The sequence below is a fragment of the Palaemon carinicauda genome, chromosome 21, assembly GCF_036898095.1.
Source record: "Palaemon carinicauda isolate YSFRI2023 chromosome 21, ASM3689809v2, whole genome shotgun sequence".
Lineage (NCBI taxonomy): Eukaryota > Metazoa > Arthropoda > Malacostraca > Decapoda > Palaemonidae > Palaemon > Palaemon carinicauda.
The window spans coordinates 81847673-81869240 of record NC_090745.1 but is presented as its reverse complement, the minus strand read 5'-3'; the positions used below and the strand labels follow the sequence as shown (position 1 = coordinate 81869240).

At 38.0% G+C, this 21568-nt stretch overlaps 1 protein-coding gene across 1 annotated transcript in view; it reads right to left on the bottom strand.

Annotated features, from left to right (window-relative positions):
- The window catches only part of LOC137615016 (cytochrome b-c1 complex subunit 2, mitochondrial-like), a 96706-nt gene that overhangs the window by 31436 nt on the left and 43702 nt on the right, over nt 1–21568 (bottom strand). The window contains exons 5-6 of the mRNA XM_068344650.1: nt 12294–12505; nt 1184–1397 (exon numbers count right to left, since the gene is read on the bottom strand). Of these exons, the coding sequence (XP_068200751.1) occupies nt 1184–1397; nt 12294–12505 (426 nt within the window). The remainder of the gene's footprint in view (nt 1–1183; nt 1398–12293; nt 12506–21568) is intronic.

Here is a 21568-nt window from a genome sequence, read left to right as displayed (position 1 = left end):
CTTTACCATTATTCCAGTTAACGAAAATATCTTAGTTGATTTCTAAGCAAACGGGAAAATCTTTCTACAGAGCACTTGAGGTATATGAAGAACTATAAAATACGTTTTAACTATATCGAGCCAGACAATTGTCGGTACATGGATCCTTAAGGAAGCAAATATATCTCTCTCTCTCTCTCTCTCATTCTCTCTCTCTCTCTCTCTCTCTAATGTCGAAATAATCTGATGTAGCTGTTAACGGATAGAATTATTTAGCTGCGACACTCCAATACTTTTTATATGACTTTGAGGATTCATGATTATATATATATATATATATATATATATATATATATATATATATATATATATATATATATATATATATATATATATATGTGTGTGTGTGTGTGTGTGTGTTCAGTATTTGCAGGGGATATTGGAAACGTCAAATGATAATACAGAATCTTAACATGGCAAAATTGAGTTGTAACTTTTGTATGCTTTTGCTAACAAAGGCAGCCCTTTACTGTCTTTGATTCGCTAAGGTTTGAGAAGGCTCCACCCATTTTGTTGAAGTAGTAAGAAAAGCAACAACTAGTTTGTTTTGTCATGGGAACACTAGAGACATCCGATGAAAAATTTCCTTTGAGTGTCTGCATTCTTTTGATTCTAACTGTAAATGTCAATCCAGTAATATACCTGTTATTGCTCCCTTTATATTCTATGTATATATACAAAGCTGATAAATTTTCAATATTGGGTGGTGAAGGTGAGCAGACAATAAGACTTAGCACAACAAAGTGTTAAAGTAATTCTAAGTTCAGACCCAATTTCTTTAAAGTTTTGACAGACTTACCCCCTAAGCTTCTCTATATGCTTTAATAACTTCAATTCTTTTATGTCAAAATCATCTTACTATATTATTCTTACTCCTTTTCTCTTTTCTCTCATCTTTTACTTAATGTGACGATAAAAGAAATATTGAAAGTAGGAAGGTGAACACATTTTAACTTGAACTATGGATTCTTGGAAAGGTCCAATTACACAAAGATGATACTTTTCCTTAATTCCTAATTTAATCAAATCCTACTGAGCAAATGTATTTTTCCTGAGAAAACTCACTAATAACTGTAACTACTGTCATAAAATTAAATAAAAAAGTAACCAGCTTCAAAGTCAACATACTAACATACAAGCTTACCTGACCAACGCTGCTGGAGTCCGCAATAACAAAGTAGCCGAAGAGACCGCTGTCAGTGTAGTTGGCATTAAGAGCAGATGCAGAGCCTGCACCACCTGAGGCTGCTACAGCTTTAGCAAGAACACTGGATGCATTGCCTCCCCACTTGATGTGAGGTCCAGTTCCAAGAATTTGCTGAGCAATTGCTAAAGCGGCAGCATCGCTACTGCCCAAGCTGAAAATAATACAAATTTTCATTACAACAACAATAATATTTTGGGAGTACACCCGCCTTCAAACATGTTTCATTAAAAGTAATTGCTGCCTCAGAAGCATTAATTTCATAATTACCTTTTTTATTGTTCTAAATATTTTTTTCTCTTCATTACTCCATTCCACCAGTAGCTGTGAAAGGGACAAATACATGAAAAAGGTAATGAAGACCTTATTCAAAATTCTTCTTTAATTGAGAATACTGTATACCATTACACATTATTAAAGAACAAATATTTGATACAAAATAAGTGTCTTTGTTATGGATCACCTTCACTATGGGTGTATGCAGAGCACAAAATTTTGAAAGTTGTAGAATTAGGTAAAAAAAAGGATAAGACCCTTCGACTCAACTGGTTTCAAGCAGGGAGGTCTGCTCATTTTCATGAATAAACTGTTTAACAGGATGCATTTGCAGGAGCTTATCTACAGTTTTCTGCTTCAACATCAGGTCCTTATTGGTTATGGATCGCCTGAGAGTGGAGGCCATAATACCCGGAAGGTAGTTGCCTCTGGTGGACCAGCGTGCTTGCCGGTATTAAGGGATTAACTTCGGATTAGAGATAATCCCCACTTTAGCCCCAGGCCTGTCAGATCTATCATATTCTTGGTGATATAGGCCGAGATTGCCTGAGCTATGATTGCTGATAGATCTTACACATGTCAACCATAAGGTCCTTTCTTGCGTTGTGTTGAGATAAGTCTTTCATGTTGTATGAATAGCACTTCCAATATCCTAAGGCGCCTACTGTCAGGGGCATGTCCGATGATGTTGACATTCCTGCCTAAATGCTCCCTTGGGATATTCGAATTATGCGCTTGGGGGCAATACATTTTCATTGCATTGGGTTGCATGTGGCAAGATAATTTTTTAGATAGACGCATCGTCATCATCCTGATGAAGGTGCCAGGGCCTTCCTGTATGGGACAATTATATCGACATATGACTGTCTTCTTAAGTCATCTTGCACGGCAGGGGCAGGGTTGTTCTTCATAATTAGGTCTCGTATTCTTTAGAATTGGTAACATATTATCTGGTTGATAAAATCACAAGTTGAGTTTTGTTACGGTTCATCTTTATGCCCAATTATTTTCACCATGCACTAATTATAGCAGGATCTCTAATAAGAGATTCAGCAAACATAGGTCTACCTTCAGGGTATGGAAATGATGCTAATAGTATCATTATATGATTATGCAACAAGCTTATTTTCTCAGCCAAACCACATACATGGTACATATACAGTATGAAAAGTAAAGAACCTAAATCACTACCCTGACAAACACCAGACATTACATTCCTTTAGTCACCACTAATTTTTATGATGGCTGGAGACAATGAGCAAGATCCGGGACCAGGATGTCCTAGATTTTGTCAATGTCATGTACTGTATTGCAATATCCGTGGTCTTCATGCAAATATTAAAAGACCTTACAGTTGCATCCAGACAGCATGATATTCTTTTGTGCTCAGAAACTTTGATTTCTAATATGAAGCACTCATCTGAGCTCCTTACAACTGGTTTTAAGAAGCCAATAATGATGAAATACACAGCCATCCCTGGGGCTAGGGGAATGGCGGTGTATATTAGGACTGAGTACCCTGCTTCTCATGAGTCCTGCTATGAATGTGGATATCATGAGATTCAGGTAATAAAAGTTTGTGGTGAGCATAAGAACTTCTATTTATGTTCGATCTACCAGAATCCAGATATGGATGATTCTATCTTTGATTTTCTTCTTACCATTATGGCTAAGATATAAGATGATAGAAAGGCCTCTTTTGCCTTTATTGATGATTTCAATGCTCACCATAGGAAATGGTTAAATTCTGTTTTTCCTACTGATTGCCATGGCTTAAGAGTTTAGACTTTGCCTCTGAATCAGGCTGTGAGCAAATCATAAGTGAGGCTACTCACAGGTCTGGTAACTGCTTTGACTGCGTATACACCGACTCCTCTGGCGTTATATCAAGTAAGGTTGGTTCTCTATTTGGGACATCTGATCATGCCTTGATTTCATTAGTAGTGAAGACTGAGCAGCCCGTCCCTTTTTCACACTTGTGTAAGATTTATATGAAATTTCAAGCAGACTGGAATGGGATTTTGCATGATCTTTTGGGCTTGAATTGGTCACATGTGTATAGTAGTGTTGATCCTGTTGTCCCTTTGAATGAGAATTTAGTCAACATAACTGATAGGTGTATCCCTTCTCGTGTGCTCAAGAACCGAGGGAAGGACAAACCATGGTTCAATGATGATTGTAGGCATGGTTATTTGGAGAAGCAGGAGGCCTATCATCTTTGGAAAGGTAACAGATCAAATTTGACCTGGAACAACTACCGGGTATACTCAGCTTAGAGCTTTTACTCAAGAGAGTTTATGCTTCAACTGAAAAGCAGTACAATTTAACCATAAAAGAAACCCTTTCTGGTACAACACAAGACCCTTAAATCTGCACTCTTTGGTGTAGATGTAACAGTTCCTCCTTTACTTGAACTAGATGGCTCTGTCCCAAGGAAAAGGCAACCCTTTTTGCCTAATGTGTTTAACAGTAAGCGGAGTAATGAGAAACTCGAACTTCCTCATTCCTGTTTTCCTGAGGCTAAACTAATTTGTTTAGCTTTTCTATCTCATGAAATTGAAGCTCTCTTGGTGGTCCTTGATGCTTTTGGAGGTGTAGACCCCAAATAGTATTTTTCTTTTGTTTTTTATGAAGAATGCAGATTTCTTAGCTCCAAAATTATCTGTTATTTTGCACAAGTTAGCAAGAAGAGGAGCTTTTAGCACTTGCTAGAGAATTGGTAATGTTATTCCACTATGTAAATGTGTTTGTGATAGTTCAAGTCCAACTGATTACTGCCCAATTTCCATAACTCCCATATTATCTAAAGTTTTTGGATGTGTTTTGGCAAAACGTCTTAATGTGTTTGCAGAAGGTAATCACCTGTTCCCTAACTTGCAATTTGTTTTCCGTAATGGCCTTGGAGCATGTGATGCCCTTCTTCCAATCTCCAATGCTGTACAGAAACCCCTTGATTGTGGTCAAGAAGTTCATATGATTGGCCTTGATTTCAGTGCTGCCTTTGGCCATGTCAATCATAGGCCCTTGTTTTCAAGCTCAAACAGTTAGGAGGAGGTGGGTTGTTTCTTAGCATCATACCATCGTAAGTATAGGAATGTGATATCTGGTGTTCCTCGGGGTAGTGTTCTTGGCCCATTACTTTTCATAATATATACACATAAAATGTGGTTTGGCCTAGAAGACAAGCTTGTTGCATATGCTGATGCTGCTACTCTCTCCACATCAATTCCATCTCCAGAATGTAGATCTGGGGTTGCTGAATCCCTTAATAGAGATATAGCAAAAATTAGTGCATGATGCAAATTATGGGGTATGAAGTTGAAACCTAACAAAACTCAAAGTCTGGTTGCAAGTAGGTCAAGGACAGTGGTTACCCAACATCCTGATCTCAGCATTGATAATGTTTCTTTAACTCTGTATGACTTTTAAAACTTTAGGTGCAACTCTCAACAGAAAATCTACTTTTGAGAAACACATTAGGTCTGTGTATTCTTCAATTGCCTCAAAAATTGGCTTATTGAGAAAGTCTTTTAAGGTTTCTGTGATCAATATATTCTCAAGAAGTTTTTTAATTCTTTCATTCTCCCTTGCTTTTAAAATTATTCTCCTGTCTGGTCTTCAGTTAGGAATTGTCATCTTAATTTGTTGGACAGGAACTTACGATCTATTAAATTTCTCATTCCTGTTCTAGATATTAATCTCTGGCACTGTCGTTCAATTAGTTCATTATGCATGTTGCATAAGATTTTTAATAATTCGGACCATCGTTTCCATTCAGATCTTCCCGGGCAATTCCATCCTGTTTGTAATACTAGGCATACAGTTAATTCTAATAGTCAGGCCTTCTCCATCATGATATTCAATACCACACGATATTCTAGAAGTTTAATTCCAGCTGTGACCAAGTTGTGGAATGATCTTCCTAATCGGGTAGTTGAATCAGTGGAACTTAAAGTTCAAAATTGTAACGAATGTTTTTATGTTGAGCAGGCTGACATAAGTGTTTTTATAGTTTATATATGAAATATTTTAATGTTCTTATTTTTAAAATATTTTATTTCAATTGTTCATTACTCCTTATATCGTTTATTCATTTCCTTGTTTTATTTTCCTCACTGGACTATTTTTCCCTGTTGGAGCCCTTGGGCTTATATCACCTTGCTTTTCCAGCTAGGGATGTAGTTTAGCTGCTAATAATAATAATAATAATAATAATAATAATAATAATAATAATAATAATAATAATAATCACACTCTAAGCTGTCTATTAACTAAAAATTCAATAATGATACTACAAAAAGACTAACATATTACCATCTATTTGAGTTTGCAATAAAGGGCTTCATGATTAACAATGTCTAAGGCAGCACTAAAATCAAGGCCAATCTTACAAACTTCTTGACCACAATCAAGAGATTTCTGTGTAGCATTGAAAATTGTAGAAAGGGCGTTCCATGCTAGAAGGCCTTTGCAAAAGCCAAACTAAAAACTAGGAAAAAGATTATTACCTTTAGTATATCTATTTAGACATTCATCCAAAAGATGTTTAAAATCTTTAGATACAGTACGGCCCTGCTCAAGTCACGTCACTCCAAAGGTAAATAAGATTTAATTTTTCCTTTACAGTACTGTACAGTATATAATTTTTATTTATCCTGTACATGTTATCTAATTATATACTGTACAGTACATGTATATTATATATAAGTATACTATAGTACAGTGCTTACTATACTATTGTATTATATTTTGTTACATACTAATTTTCAATGTTTTTACCAGGGGTTTTTCCACGTATTAGCTATTCTATTACCCGCCATACGACATTTTCACCATACGATACCAACTCCAGAACAGATTAATGTCGTATGGCGGGGGCCTACTGTATGCCTATTTGAGGAAAAATTCAATATCAACAATGAAATCAACTTTTATCTATGAGTGTTCAGCTGACAAAATGTAAACATTCAGTTGTGGTTACGTTCTAGGCAACCTTTATCTTTCTCTTTCTCTAATCATTTGTTAATTTCAATGGTAGTGTTAATAATGATAATAATATTAGGATTAGCATAATTTTTCAATAAAAATCCACCATGATTCAAATTACCCTCGCTTTCTCCAATCTAACACAATTTTCTCTGTTACATTAAACATTATAGCAGTAACACAATGTTTGATAATGTTCAATTTAAAACAGGTATAGTACTTTTTTTTTTGCTGGAATGTCAGATCATTTTTTGGTGGAAGGAAAATTCGTTATTATTATTACTATTATTATTACTTGCTAAGCTACAACCCTAGTTGGAAAAGAAGGATGCTATAAGTCCGGGGGCTCCGGCAAGGAAAATAGCGCAGTGAGGAAAGGAAACAAGGAAGAATAAAATATTTTAAGAACAGTAACATTAAGATATCTCCTATATAAACTGTAAAAAATTTAATAAAACAAGAAGAGATAAAAGATAAAATAGTGTGCTCATGCTCGAGTGTACCTTCAAGCAACAGAACTCTAACCCAACACAGTGGAAGACCATGGTAGAGAGGCTATGGCACTACCCAAGACTAGAGAACAATGGTTTGATTTTGGAGTGTCCTTCTCCTAGAAGAGAGGCTTACCATAGCTAAAGAGTCTCTTCTACCCTTACCTAGAGGAAAGTGGCCACTGAACAATGATAGTGCAGTAACCCCTTAGGTGAAGAAGAATTGTTTGGTAATCTCAGTGTTGTCAGGTGTATGAGGACAGAGGAGAATATGTAAAGAATAGGCCAGACTATTCGGTGTATGTGCAGGTAAAGGGAAAATGAACTGTAACCAGAGAGAAGAATCCAATGCAGTACTGTCTGGCCATCAAAGGACCCCAAAGCTCTCTAGCGGTAGTATCTCAACGGGTGGATGGTGCCCTGGCCAACCTACTACCAACAAAAAAGAGTGGGGGAATAGAGTGGGGAGGGAGGTAATGAAGGTTGAAGAGTTAATAAAACCAGAGGTATAAAGTGAATATCAAGAAAGGTTGGAAATGGCATATGACAGAATTAAAGTGAGAGAAACTGGTGATTTAGAGGAGGTGTAGAATTTAGGAAAAGGAAATATTGCTGGGATTGCAAGTGATGTGTGGCAAGAGGATTGTTGGAGGCAGTAAGAGGAAGGGTAGTGAATGGTGGAATGGAGTGAAGATAAATGTGGAAGAGAAAAAAAAAGATGGCATTTGAAGAATGGCTTCAGAGTAATAGTGTAGAGAAGTATGAAAGATATAGAGAGAAAAATGTGGAAGTTAACCGTTAAGTAGCTTAGGCAAAGAGGGTGGCTGACTGGAGGTGGGGTCAGGGTTTGGGTCATTTTAAGACGAAGTTTTGTAAAGAAGAGAAGAGAGTAAGGAAGGGTGGCTCGAGAATTGAAGAGACAGTGAAAGATGGAAATGGAAGGTTGTTAAAAGGAGAGGAGGCAAGGAAAAGGTGGGCAGAATATTTTGAAAGTTTACTGAATGTTGAGGATGATAGGGAGGCAGATATAATAGCTGTTGCAGGTGTTGAGGTGCCAGTGATGGGAGAGGAGAATGAGAGAGAGACTACAAGAGAGGAAGTGAGGAGAGTCTAGATGAAACGAGAGTAGGAAAAGCACCTGGTATGGATGGTGTATGGACTGAGATGTTAAAGGAAGGGGGTGTGACTGTACTTGAATGGTTGGTGAGATTGTTTAATGTGTGTTTTATGTTGTCAATGGTACCAGTAGACTGGCTATGTGTGTGTATTGTACCACTATATAAAGGTAAGGGAGATGTGCATGAGTATTGTAATTCAAGGGGTATTAGTTTGCTGAGTGTGGTTGGCAAAGTGTATGGTAGTGATAATTAATAGAATTATGTAAAAACGAGAGAATGCAATCTTAATAGTACAGGGGGGTTTTAGAAGAGGTAGGGGATATATGAATTAGATTCTTATGGTTAGGCAGATATGCAAGAAATATTTAGCAAAAGGCAAGGTGAATGTTGCGTTTATGTATCTAGAGAAAGCAGATGATAAGAGTTGATAGGGAAACGATGTGGAATGTGATGAGGTTATATGGAATTGGTGGAAGGTTGTTGCAAGCAGTGAAGTTTCTACGTAGGCAGTAAAGCATGTGTTAGGATAGGAAATGAAGTGAACGAGTGGTTCCCTGTGAGAGTGGGGCTGAGACAGGGATGTGTGATGTTGCCATGGTAGTTGGCTGAGACAGGGATGTGTGATGTTGCCATGGTAGTTGGCTGAGACAGGGATGTGTGATGTCACCATGGTTGTTCAATTTGTTTGATGGAGTGGTGAGAGAGATGAATGCTCTAGTGCTTGGTCGAGGAGTGAAACTGATAGACGAGAGTGATCATGAATAGGAAGTAAATCAGTTGTTGTTCGCAGATGATACTGTATTGCTTGCAGTTTTCCCGTTTTGCAATGTGTATAGGAATCTTTAGAGAACCGGTAAATAATGTATTTGTAATAACACTATTTACTAAAAGTTTTTAGCATCATTAGTTATTAATTGGATGTGTAAATGAATTCATTCCTTCGTAATATTTGGTGATGAAACGTAAACAACCGAGAGGTTTCCGTTTTAGGCAGCCTGTTTAGGAAAAGTATAATATAAAATCACATTAATTTAATTTATTTTGATAGCTGCACGGAAAAAGTAAAGAAAACAACATTGGTAATAAAAAATCATTACATAATCAATAATTGGTAAGATATCAGTTGCTACAAAAATTGACGTAAAACAAATGTGTAAAAGCTTTTGCTTGTTTGTTTGTTACGATCTGTTTTAAGTGGCATGTTTAGGATAAGCACGATATGAAATCATCTTTCTATAGTTAATTTTGGATTTCAAATAACACAGAAAAAGCTAGCCTATACACTGATAGTTTTGCATCACCAGTCATCTATATGAAAATGTCATTAAAATTTTTCCTAATTTTAGGTAGTCTTATGTGTGGATATATACGGTATTTACATCCATCCTGGGTGTAATTTCAAACTTTTCCAGTTATTAAAACTTTAAAATCTTTTAAATGTTTTATTTGTTCATAAGAACAATTTCATATTACAAAAAATTCAGTATAGTACATATAAAGTAGTGTATTAAAAATGGGTAGTTAAAGAGTTGACTGAGTAAGATGCTGTTTGCCTTGGCCATAATGAAGTATTCCCTGTGTGTGTTTCGGAATTAGTGATTTTACCAGTTCTGCGAGGCCATGGATCGATCAAATTCTCGCATAATTGGGGAACCAACTGTAGTATGAGAGTTATGGTAATTGGACAGTACTCATCAGGGCTAGAGCTACCACAAGCACATGTACCTAATGGAATAACATTACCAGTTCTCTAACAAGTGCAAAAATAACTTCTTGCTAACTTACAAAAAATAAGACAACTTAGGAGCTAAGAAATAGCCTCCTCTACAAAACACAAAGTGCCTGGAATCATGGTTCCCAACAAGCACGAATTTCCAATGTGTCTAGAATTTCGCGGCATGTGGATTCCAGCAATGTAGAGCTCATGTGCATCAATCATAAAGATAGTGTGTGTGAAATCGGGCATGATCACATCCCAGGTACATGCTTGGACAGGTGAGTGTTAATATTCATAACTCAATGAGTGCAGTGAACGCAATCTGACAGAAAGCTTTCTTATATGTGGCAATGGTTGGAAGGACTATGTCTAATGAGACTCGTTGTGCCCTGTTGGCATAATGATGGCATGTGGCGGCCGCAAGTGGTCGTCAGGAAGCAAGTGCGAACAAGTGAGAAGTCATGTCCAGAGAAGTGAGCGAAAACTGTAGAACTCATACAAGAGAACAAGTAGAAGCTGGTGCAAGTAAGTGAATCCTTGAAGTCCAAGAAATATGTGCTATAAGGAGTGTACTCTATCAAGGGCATGTATGTACAAGAGGATGTTCTAAGTTTGCTGAATAAGGGCTAAAAGGATCACAAGCACCATCAGTAGTCCAAGCACAAGCGAGTGCTCAAAACCTAAAGAAATTAACATCTACATGAAGGTGTCGAGGGCAAGATCGATGTCTCTTGTAGGGTCAGAAGATCTTTCTGTCATGAACCTGAAGCGCGCAGATTCCAGTGTTTGTAGAGTCCAGATGCACACAGACACTTGACGAGCGCTGTTTCCTTGCTAGAAAGGAAACTGACTTTGAGACGAGGTCAGTACCAATGTTTCATCCCTAGAGACAACTCTCACTATTTACTATTCTTCTAAGAGAGAAAGCACACACAAAGGAAAAGGAGGGTGGCACCCTTCAAACCCAACCAACAGAGCGTAGAGTACCCAGAAACCTTTCGAGGTTCTGATACAAGACATTCTCTCCCACAGAGCGCGCAGCAGTAGGATTGAAGCAATACCATTCCTATTGATCGGCCTCCTGGACTTCAAAATGAAGAAATCGGCAGAGGAAAGGGAAGAACTTGAAGCTCACCTTATAAGGGTTTACCCAGGGAAAGCTGCTTATCCTGGAATGGGAAGACAATGACAAGAAGGAGGGCGCCAGCCATTCCCTTCATTCTGTAGCTGTAAACTCCATCCTCTGGTCCAATGTCTTAGATAAATCCCTTTCCTAAGTTAAGTTGATGTCATCATCACCATAACGAGGGAAGAAACGGTAAACAGTAAAGTTGTCCAGCAGAAAGTGAACATCGGGAGATTGTACGACAGCTGTTACACAGCTACTATAATCAGGAAGCAAAGAGCAAACCCTTCGTCCTCCCTAAACACCCTCGCACACAACAATGTCACCAAAAACTATTATATAAAATAAAATCAATAAAGAAAAAAATGCCGGGAGCATGTTTTGTTTGTACTCTTTGGCTGCTAAAAAAGTGGAGTTCAGTGGACTTGTCGGGTAGGTGGGACTTCTCTGCCAGCAGGCAGTAACCACCACCACCACCTCTTAAAAAGTTTTAAAAGTTGTACCCATCTTTACTTAGAACATATAGTACTATGTACTATTAAAAGACAAAGGTTTGTATTCATGTAGGAACAAACTTGATTATATTTCATAAACATTAATTTTCTTATCTACTTATCAAATTAATATTCTGTATCAATTAGGTCCTTGACATCAACCCTTAGCAGTACAGGCAGTCCTAGAGTTATGACAATTCACCATTATGAACAGACTCTCATAACAAACTTAAAAAATATCTGACTCAATTTAAGAGTAACAATGTTTGGTTTGTTGATAAGGCAAACTACTAGACACTGAGAGCAAATAATGACTTGGTGTAGTGCAATAAGTATCACTTTAGCATTATTCACCATCTTTGTTTATAATACACATTTGGGATTTTGATACTTTTTTTGTTTGTCTGGTTAGGCATAAGGGAGACTTCTGATGGCAGTGGGCAGGCCAACCACAGGAATAGAGGTCAGGAATTATAATGCGTATTACTTATTGCCTACTAGTACTGTATAAGTATAGGTACACTACTGTACTGAATAGGGTACTATACTGTACAGGTCTTTTTATGTATAGGATAAGAGTAATTTATGAATGGTTAGGGATTGCTTTTCACTCTTTTAAAGTAAATTTTACAAATACAACATGAACATATTGTATGTTCAGTATGCATGCATGTACATACAGTATGGTATGTTATGTATATAAATCCAACATACGATAAAAATTGACTTCTGATGCATTGTAAGAACAGATCTTGTTCATAACCCGAGGACCTCCCTGCAAAAACATTAACATTTAAAACCACAACACCAACATATAATGTAATAACTATACTGCATATTACCTGGCACCTTGGCCTGCAACAGCCACAACAGTTACAGCTGCTCCATTTTCTTGTCTAATTTCTCCCCCACCAAATACAGAAGAGTTTACAATACCAGCATCAGAGCCAACACTTAGGCCTTTGGCAAATGATACTAAAGCATCATGTTCAACACCAAGACCAACAATTGCCATTCTGCTTGATGTATGAGTGGATGCCACAAATCCTTGCATCTGTAAGAAATTGCAGAAAATGAGATATGCTGTGCAATATAAAAATTATCAAAGTATTATAGGATGGCAAATATGGAAGTAATTTGTACTGTACTTTTATTAACAACACAAACCTGGAGTTCTTTACATAGAAGAAATCAACACAAGCTGATATGCGGCTATAAAATTTTTAACAAAGCGTAAACAACCGCTCCAGTTGTTACCTGTGGTAGCGGGGAGAAGCACCAGTTCCCCGCTCACTCATACCTTCTTCACTTTGATGCAGATGGGACTTAATCCTGAGGGTTAAGTGATGGTGGGTAAAGTATGTGTGAACAACTCCAAGTTTGTATTGTTAGGAAAAATAGAAATTACTTTCAAATTTGTCATTTGTTTCTACAAAAAATACAAACATTAGGAGACTCGCACTTTGGTGGGTACAAATCCCTTTAACAGACAAACTTCAAAACCAGGATTGCTGCATCTGAGCATGATAATGCAGAGGATGAACATTCTTCCACCTGGTAAACCAGTTGACAGGATCTTAGGATGCTGTGCCCCAAGAAAGGAGAAGATGAAGAAAAGATCAGACATTCTTTTTCATTCATCCCAGACTAACACCATAACCTCTGCCCTCAGACAACTGCTAACAGTCCTGTGAGGACCAAAGGTAGCTATAACACTTGCAGCGCAGCTACCACAAGGTCTATCAAGAATGTGTCCAGGGACCTGAGCATTATGTCTTGCAGGTAATGGGCAGTGAAGGTAGACTGTCTTCTTCCATACACCCACTTGTAGTACCTACATCAAGGAAATTTTCTCAAAACGCTAAGATATACATGAACCCCTGAACTTGAGAGCTCTGGGTCCTAGCCCTTGCTGTTGAAGGGGGAGGAAGGATTGATGGCTCGGTCAATGAAGCCTGATCCATGAGGAGATGTTGTTTCTCGTAACCATTCTCTAGACCCTGCCCGAGCTCTTGAGTTTGTTTGATAGAGCCGTAGCCCTCTCAAAAGCCACAAAAGCAGTTGCTCACAATCATTCATTACCTCCTGAAGACTAGAAATCTGGAAGGAACCGAACCTAGGATTGGAAACCCCTGATTTTGAATCCTGGCAACGAACTTAGGGACGAAGCTGAACGTAACCTGTCCCCATCCCCTTGAATGGGCAACCTCATAGGCAAGACCATGCAATTCACTTACCATCTAGGTGGAGGCTATGGCAAGATGACCATTTTCAACATGAGATCACAGCCTGGTATAAAGGCTTGTAAGTGAATCTTTCTAGGAAAGAAGGACTTTCACCACGCTCCGAAGAGGTGAACTCACTTTCAACTACGGACAAGCCTGTTCAAAACTCCGTATAAGCATGGAGAGCTCTACACCTTCCAGTCTAAACCTTGGCTTAAGTACAAGTGATAGCCTTTACTGCCAAGACTGAGCAGTTTTCTCCTCTCAGAGATAAAAAAAAAAAAAAAAAATCAACAATTAGAGGTACAGTTAGTCTTCGTTTAGCGACGGTGATTTGTTCCAGAAACTCCGTTGATAAACGAATTCGTCGTTAAATAGATCTCAAGATTGTAAAAACCTATGTTAGGCCATTTCGTCATCATTCGGCAATATGGTATCTTTTATTTTTTTCCTCCTTTATACATTAAAGCCTTATTTACTGTTTTGGTATTATATTAAAGTCTTATTTAATATTTTAGACATAAATTTCAAGATTTTAAAAACCTAGGTTAGGCTAGATTATCGGAAGTGAATGGGCCTAGCCATTTCATCATCATTTGACAATACATACGGTAGTGTACTACCGTACGTGCAGTTCATGTTTAAAGCTTTATACTGTACACTATTCAATTTTTAGTTCAATATTAAGCCTTCATATTTACTAGACATTATTGTGTTTAATTGTGATTTATTAAAGCACGTTTATATTTTCTTTTTCAATTTCTTGAGCATATCAATAATCAACAAATACTTTTAATTTACTTTTGGTTGGCATCAGCTGATCTCAAGGTCACGCTGCCATATTACGATTATACGCACATATAGTACGAATAACACTGATTTATAAAATTTTCTTAACCTTCGACATCTCTTCATAATGAATATTACATCAATGCCAATATATTATAGGGTGTCACATTTTCCATGCAGTTCATTTATAGACCTTATAATTATTAGTTTTAAACTCTCTCTCTCTCTCTCTCTCTCTCTCTCTCTCTCTCTCTCTCTCTCTCTCTCTCTCTCTCTCTCTGTAGAAAATAAAATATTAGTTCATATATGGCAACCTGAGTTTAAGAATGAAATTGACACGACTATTATTAGTTGTGGCGATCAATTCCTCGCTTCTGGTGGTACAAAAACAAGAACACGGCATTCGATTACGACGGCTAATATATATATACTCTCTCTCTCTCTCTCTCTCTCTCTCTCTCTCTCTCTCTCTCTCTCTCTCTCATATTATGAAAGTGTATGGAAGGGTAATAAAAATAGAAAATAATGATAATGAATCATTTGGTTAAAAATAATATGTTTAATATAGGTCAACAAGGCTTTGTGTCCGGAAAAAGTACACAAACATAACTCTCTCTCTCTCTCTCTCTCCTCTCTCTCTCTCTCTCTCTCTCTCTCTCTCTCTCTCTCTCTCTCTCTCTCTCTCTCTCTCTCATATTATGAAAGTGTATGAAAGGGTAATAAAAAAAGAAAATAATGATAATGAATCATTTGGTTAAAAATAATATGTTTAATATAGGTCAACAAGGCTTTGTGCCCGGAAAAAGTACACAAACATAACTGATAGCACACTATGAAAACATATACAAAAACATGATAAATGAAAAAGACACTCATGTGATCTGTCTAGATTTTGCAAAAGCCTTTGTCAAGGTAGACCATAATATATTAGAGAAAAAAATGAGAGCATAATATTGTGGGAAAGATAGGAAAATGGGTAAAAGAATTTCTAGAAAACAGATAGTGGTTGCAAATGACGAGAAATCAGATGAAGCTCAGGTAATATCTGGCGTGCCACAAGGTACGGTATTAGCTGCACTACTGTTTGTTATTATGATCTCAGACATGGACTGTGATGTTAAAAACTCTGTAGTGAGAAGTTTTCCTCGCCGATGACACAAGAATAAGTAAAGAAATTACTTGTGATGAAGATAGGAACTCACTACAAAGAGATCTAAACAAAATATATGAATGGGAGGAGATAAATAGGATGGCATTTAACTCCAGAAAATTCGAATCGATAAACTATGGAGACAAAGAAGGAATGGTATGTGCATACAGAGGCCCTAATAACGAGACAATCACAAACAAGGAAGCAATTAAAGACCTTGGTGTAATGTTAAACAGGAATATGTTATGCAATGACCAAATAGCAACACTGTTGGCTAAATGTACAGTATATAAAATTTGTAGTTTATTCGTACGCGGATAAAAACTTCAAAGTTATTCATATGGCGAGTCTTCCTTAGGTGGGAGGAAATCTCTGTGAAGGTAGGATATGGCTGCTACCTCCGTGTTAGCCAGTTTCAGTCCTGAAATCATAGCGGGTTAATTCGGCAGTCTTTCCGCCGGTACTGAGGGTACTAAGTTAGCCACATCCGGGTCAATGGGATGTGTGCTCTGAAAGGCGCCAGAGTTCACGTAAAAATGTCTCTGGCCCAACAGCGATAATGGAGGAAGCTTTAAACATCTACTCACTTTTAGTTTTCAGTAAGACTTGAAGTATTCAAAACTCGAGCATGTCCTTGATTTGGCTAGAAAAGGTCATGTCAAACCTAATTCTGGGGCTCTGAGACTGCAGGAAGGTAGCGTCGAAAGCGCACGATCTGTTAGCAGTCTGTACTAAAGGAGGCTTATCCCAACCTCTTAAATGGTGGATGAGGCTCATAATCTTAATGAAGTGTGAGGCTTCCGAGCTCAATACCAGGGCCCAAACGGGGCGGGAGATATATCAGCAGAGCTTGATACCAAGGAGTCATAAAAAGTAATGATATCCCAATAAGAATATTCCTTTTTAACAGAGCTCTTAACCTTTCCTCTTAACGTCATTCCATTCCTGTAAGTAATAACGGGAAGAGAAGACAGAGAAGGAGTGGGAGGAATCCAGTTCACTCCCATTGTAAGAACGTTCACCTCTTTATCCTGAACGGGAAGCAGAGGAGTTGAAGTCTCTCAGAACTTCATTTACAAGGCGAGAGTTCTCAGCACTCGGCCATCTTAAACACCTAGGGCAAGGACCATGTCTACGCCGTCTGCCAATCCGTTCCTCTACACCAGATGGGGGAGTGATCCTCGGTACAGGGGGGGGGGGGGGGGACTTTCCGCGCCCCTTATCCGCTTTCTGTACCTGATAAAAGTTATCTGAAAGAGAATACCATCCAGTAGAACATTTATCATGGTAATCATGATCGTCAGACCAATTTCTTTTTTATTGTCTGGCCGTAGAAAACAAAACCAAAAGTGCCCCCATATAAATGACTCGGAAGTTTGTATACGCAAAGAAATAAACAATGTTTTGGTATACCAATTTAAACAAGAGAACTTCAGTTCACAAATTTGACTCAGGTAGTCGTTAGAATACCTCATAAAAAGCAATTAGAAATCTAGCTCTGCTATCTGGTCACATTCAATAAAAAAAGATAAGTTTTTAATCTTCTCACTAAATCACTAACAAGATCAGGTAAAGCTAATTTAAAGCACCTAAATTTGAGCTTCTTCTCTCCCACATTGTTAACATCAAGATACATGGATTCAAACACTCAAAAATTCTTGATTCTTCTATCACTCACTGATAAGATCAAGCTATACAGATCTAAAAGCCGAAAAATTCTTGATACAGTGAACCCCTCGCTACTTCGCGGCTTCGACCCATCGCGGATTCACCACTTCGCGGATTTTTTTCATAACCCATGTATATACATATATTGCGGATTTTCCGGAAATTATCGAAAATACCGCGATGTGACCGATGGTGCGAGATTGGAGAAGTAAGGAAAATTGAATCATGATCGATTTTCAATATAAATGAAACTTTGAGGAGCAACAAAGATATCATTTGTTAGAGAGATAGAGAGAGGTAAGGAATGGGAGGTAGTGAAAAGTAGCCCACAGAGAGAGAGAGAGAGAGGAGAGAGAGAGAGAGAGAGAGAGAGAGAGAGAGAGAGAGAGAGAGAGAGAGAGAGAGAGAGAGGAGAGAGAGAGAGGAGAGAGAGAGAGGGGGTTTAAATGTAATAACAAAAAAAACATGATAGGTTATAACACATTGGTGCTTATGTAATATCAACTGTATACTGTAGACGGTTTGAATAAGTTTAAGAAATGGTATAAATGATACTTTGTTAGTGTATTCGTACACACTCAAGAGCGGCAGCTAGATGACAGCTGATCTAATCACAGCCAAAAGTAAAACAAAAAGAAGTCAACAATACTCGATTTTTAAAACACACCCGAAATTTAAAAACAAAAGTACACGCTTTCTTAATGTGCAATTAACTATTTAAAGAGTGGCAGTTTTCTAGAATAAAATGATATTTCCCAAAAAATAGTGGTTTGCTGATGAAATCGGATGCCTATTTTTAGCTATGATTGAAATGGATGTAGACTCGGCCTAATTTTTTCGTTTCGTATTTAATTGACACTAAGAAAACTAATTTTAGTTTCTTCATCTAAATGTAAGTATTGTATAACACGAAGAGAGAGAGAGAGAGAGAGAGAGAGAGAGAGAGAGAGAGAGGAGATGAGAGAGAGAGAGAGATGAGAGAGAGAGAGAGAGAGAGAGAATGAATCAGCTGTTGTAAACAAATGGCGTGTTTTTGTTTCGTGAGAATTTCATCACCACGACTATAACAACAACATACTGTACTGAACTTTACAGTATTATGCAGACTACTGTAATATGATAAAGTAAAATATTTGTAATCTATTTTATATGAAATGGGGCTTTTTTTTTGTTTGTTTAAAATTTACATTTACGTATGTAAAACAACTCTCTCTCTCTCTCTCTCTCTCTCTCTCTCTCTCTCTCTCTCTCTCTCTCTCTCTCTCTCTCTCTCTCTCTCTCTCTCTCTCTCGTAGATTGTTTTCCTGCTTTGCTACGTATGTATGATTTTATATAGATACGGTAAATAATATTTGTAATAACATATTTTATAAAAGCTTTTACTGTAATATCATTATTTATCACTTTCATCATGGCGTTAAATTCCTTAGTTTGTTAACTGAACGTACGTTATGACGCCGTCGTTTCAGGCGGTGTCATAAAGAAAAACATTTCATTTGGAAGTCCTAAGAAAAATTAAGTAAAACATTAGTAATAACCAAATCAACATACTGTACTGAATAATCAATATAATTGATGCAAAAACTAACCTATATACAGATGTGTGAATGCGTTTGTTTCTTCATTATAATCAGAGATAAACGTAAACAAAACATTGGTTGCCATTTTTTATCGTGCTTTTTAGGTGTTTAGGAAACGCATGATATAAAATCGCCTTTAATATTTGTGCCTGTTTTAGTTTAGGGTGCTGTAGTACATGCAATAAGTGTTCTGTACATTAAAGGGTGGTTTGTTAACAGTACTACGTACAAGGGAAGGTTTTAAAAGTCCGAATATACATGGTAAATAAATAGGTAAATATGATGTCACTACTTCGCGGAATTTCACCTATCGCGGCCGCGTCTGGAACCTATCTACCGCGATAAACGAGGGTTCACTGTACTTCTCTCTCACTAATAAGATCAAAATACATTGATTTTAAAGCTCAAAAAATCTTGATTCCTCTACCCCTCAATGATAAAATCAAGCTACATTAATTTAAAAACTGAAATTTTTTTTATTCTTCTTTCCTTCACTGATAACATCAAGATGATTTGATTTACAACCTGAAAAATTCTTGCTTTCTTTCCTTCACTGATAAGATAAAGCTACATCGATCTAAAAGCTAGAAAATTCTTGATCCTTTTATAACTCACTGATAAGACCTTGTTACATTGATTTAAAAGCTCAAAATAATTTCATTCTTTGCAATCACTGACAAGGTCAATCTACATTACTCTAAAAGCTCAAAAATTCTTGATTCTTCTCTCCCTCACTGATAACATCAAGCAACATTGATTTAAAAGGTGAAAAAATTCTTATTCTTGATTCTCCTGATCCTCACTAGTGAGATCAAGCTACATTGATTTAAAACCATGACAAATTTATAAAAGTAATCTGTATTTTTACTAACATACAAACCTGGAGCTATTCATAGGGATATACTTTCGGCGAAGCTGAAAGACAAGCCATGATAATTTTAACGAGGGATAACCACCCCCAACCGCTAGTAAGCGGGGAGTGGGGGTTAGCAGACTACCCCACTCATTCACACACTTGGGCTGAGCACCCACTTTGCTTTCTGGCAGGACTTCTTGGGAGACAGGGCTAGCGGGCTAATTTGTATAAACATCTCCAGGTTTGTATGTTAAGAAAAACAGAAATTACTTGCAAATTTGTCATTGGTTCCGACACGAATACAGACCCTTCACTATCAATAGGGATGACTTACCTCTTAGAAGGGCAAAGTCCTCACCAACTGGCTTTGGCATTGACCCGGGGTTCTCTCTCTTTGGTATAAAACAGAAGGTAGTAAGGACCATGCCCTCGCTAAAATAGTTGTGCCACGCACAATTAGCAGCCTGTATATGCTGTGTGTTTGTGATACTAGCAATGTGGCTGGTCTTAGTAATAGGATTTCGAGTCATAGGAATCAGAGTACTCAGACATTGCCCAATAGCCTCCCTCATAGGGGTATTGGGGATGCCACAAGTATTACTTCTATACTTAGGATACACAAGCAGAGGTGAGGTCAGCTGTGCTGGGTACCATGGTGCTGATTTCCCCAGGGGGAGAGGTGAAAGGAAGTTGGAAGCTAATCATTCTTAACTCGTTCACTCTAAACTAACCCTGGTGACCTTGCAGATCCAAGAGAAAATTGTATTTCTTTCGACCCTCCTCTTGACCTTCCCCGTGCTGACAAATAGTGCTGAAACACAAGGGCGAGCTGCTGCTGTTCTTTTAAGGTAACACTTCAGACTTCTTACTGGGCAAAGTACCAAATGGTCTGGATCTTTGGTTACACAACGGAGACTCTCTATCCAGAATAGGCCGAATCTAGAATCCATCACACCCAGATTTTGAGTCTTAACAATGAACTCAGGGATGAAGTTGAGTATTATTTCTACCCATCATCATAAATGGGAGACATTGTAAGATAGATCATGCAGCTCACCGACTCTCTTGGCCGAAGCCAAAGCAAGTAGGAACACCATTTTCAGGGTAAGGTGGCGATATGTTGCCTGGCGTAATGGTTTGTAGGGGGGACCCTTCAGAGATTGAAGGACCCGAACCATGTTCCAAGAAGGAGGTCTTAAGTTCCGACTGGGATCAAGTAATCTCATAACTCCGTAAGAGTAAGGGAAGTTCTGACGAGGAAGAAATACCTAATCCTTTCAGTTTAAAGGTGAGACTCAAGGCTATATGGTAGCCTTTGACAGCCAAAACTGAGAGAAGCCTTTCTTCCCTAAGTTCCAACAATGGTTGGAATAGAGGCATCGAGGGGAGCATTATCCCTTCCACAACAACGGCCACAGAAAAGAGCTCACTTCACCTGGTAGATTGACGCTGAAGAGCGTCTGAGGTGTCCAGCCATTCTTTTCGCAACTTGTTGAAAAAAGCCTCTCTGAGAGAGGAGGTGCTGGACAGTCTCCAGGCATGAAGTCAAAGTGAACCTACAGCTTTATGGAAGATGTTGGCATGTAGCTGTTGGAGAAGATCGTGACATGGAGGGACCTCCCACGGAATCTCCGAGAGGAGTTCCAGATGGTTCGTGACCATTCTGCTTGATGCCATAGCGGAGCTATTAGAATCCTCGATAAGTTCTTGATTATTCTGACCAGGTTGAGAACTTTTCTCATCAGACAAAACAGGGGGAAAGCGTTCATGTCCATGTTCTCGCACCATTGTTGGAATGCATCTTGCCAAAGAGCTTGGGGGTCCGGGACTGGGGAACAGTACAGCGGGA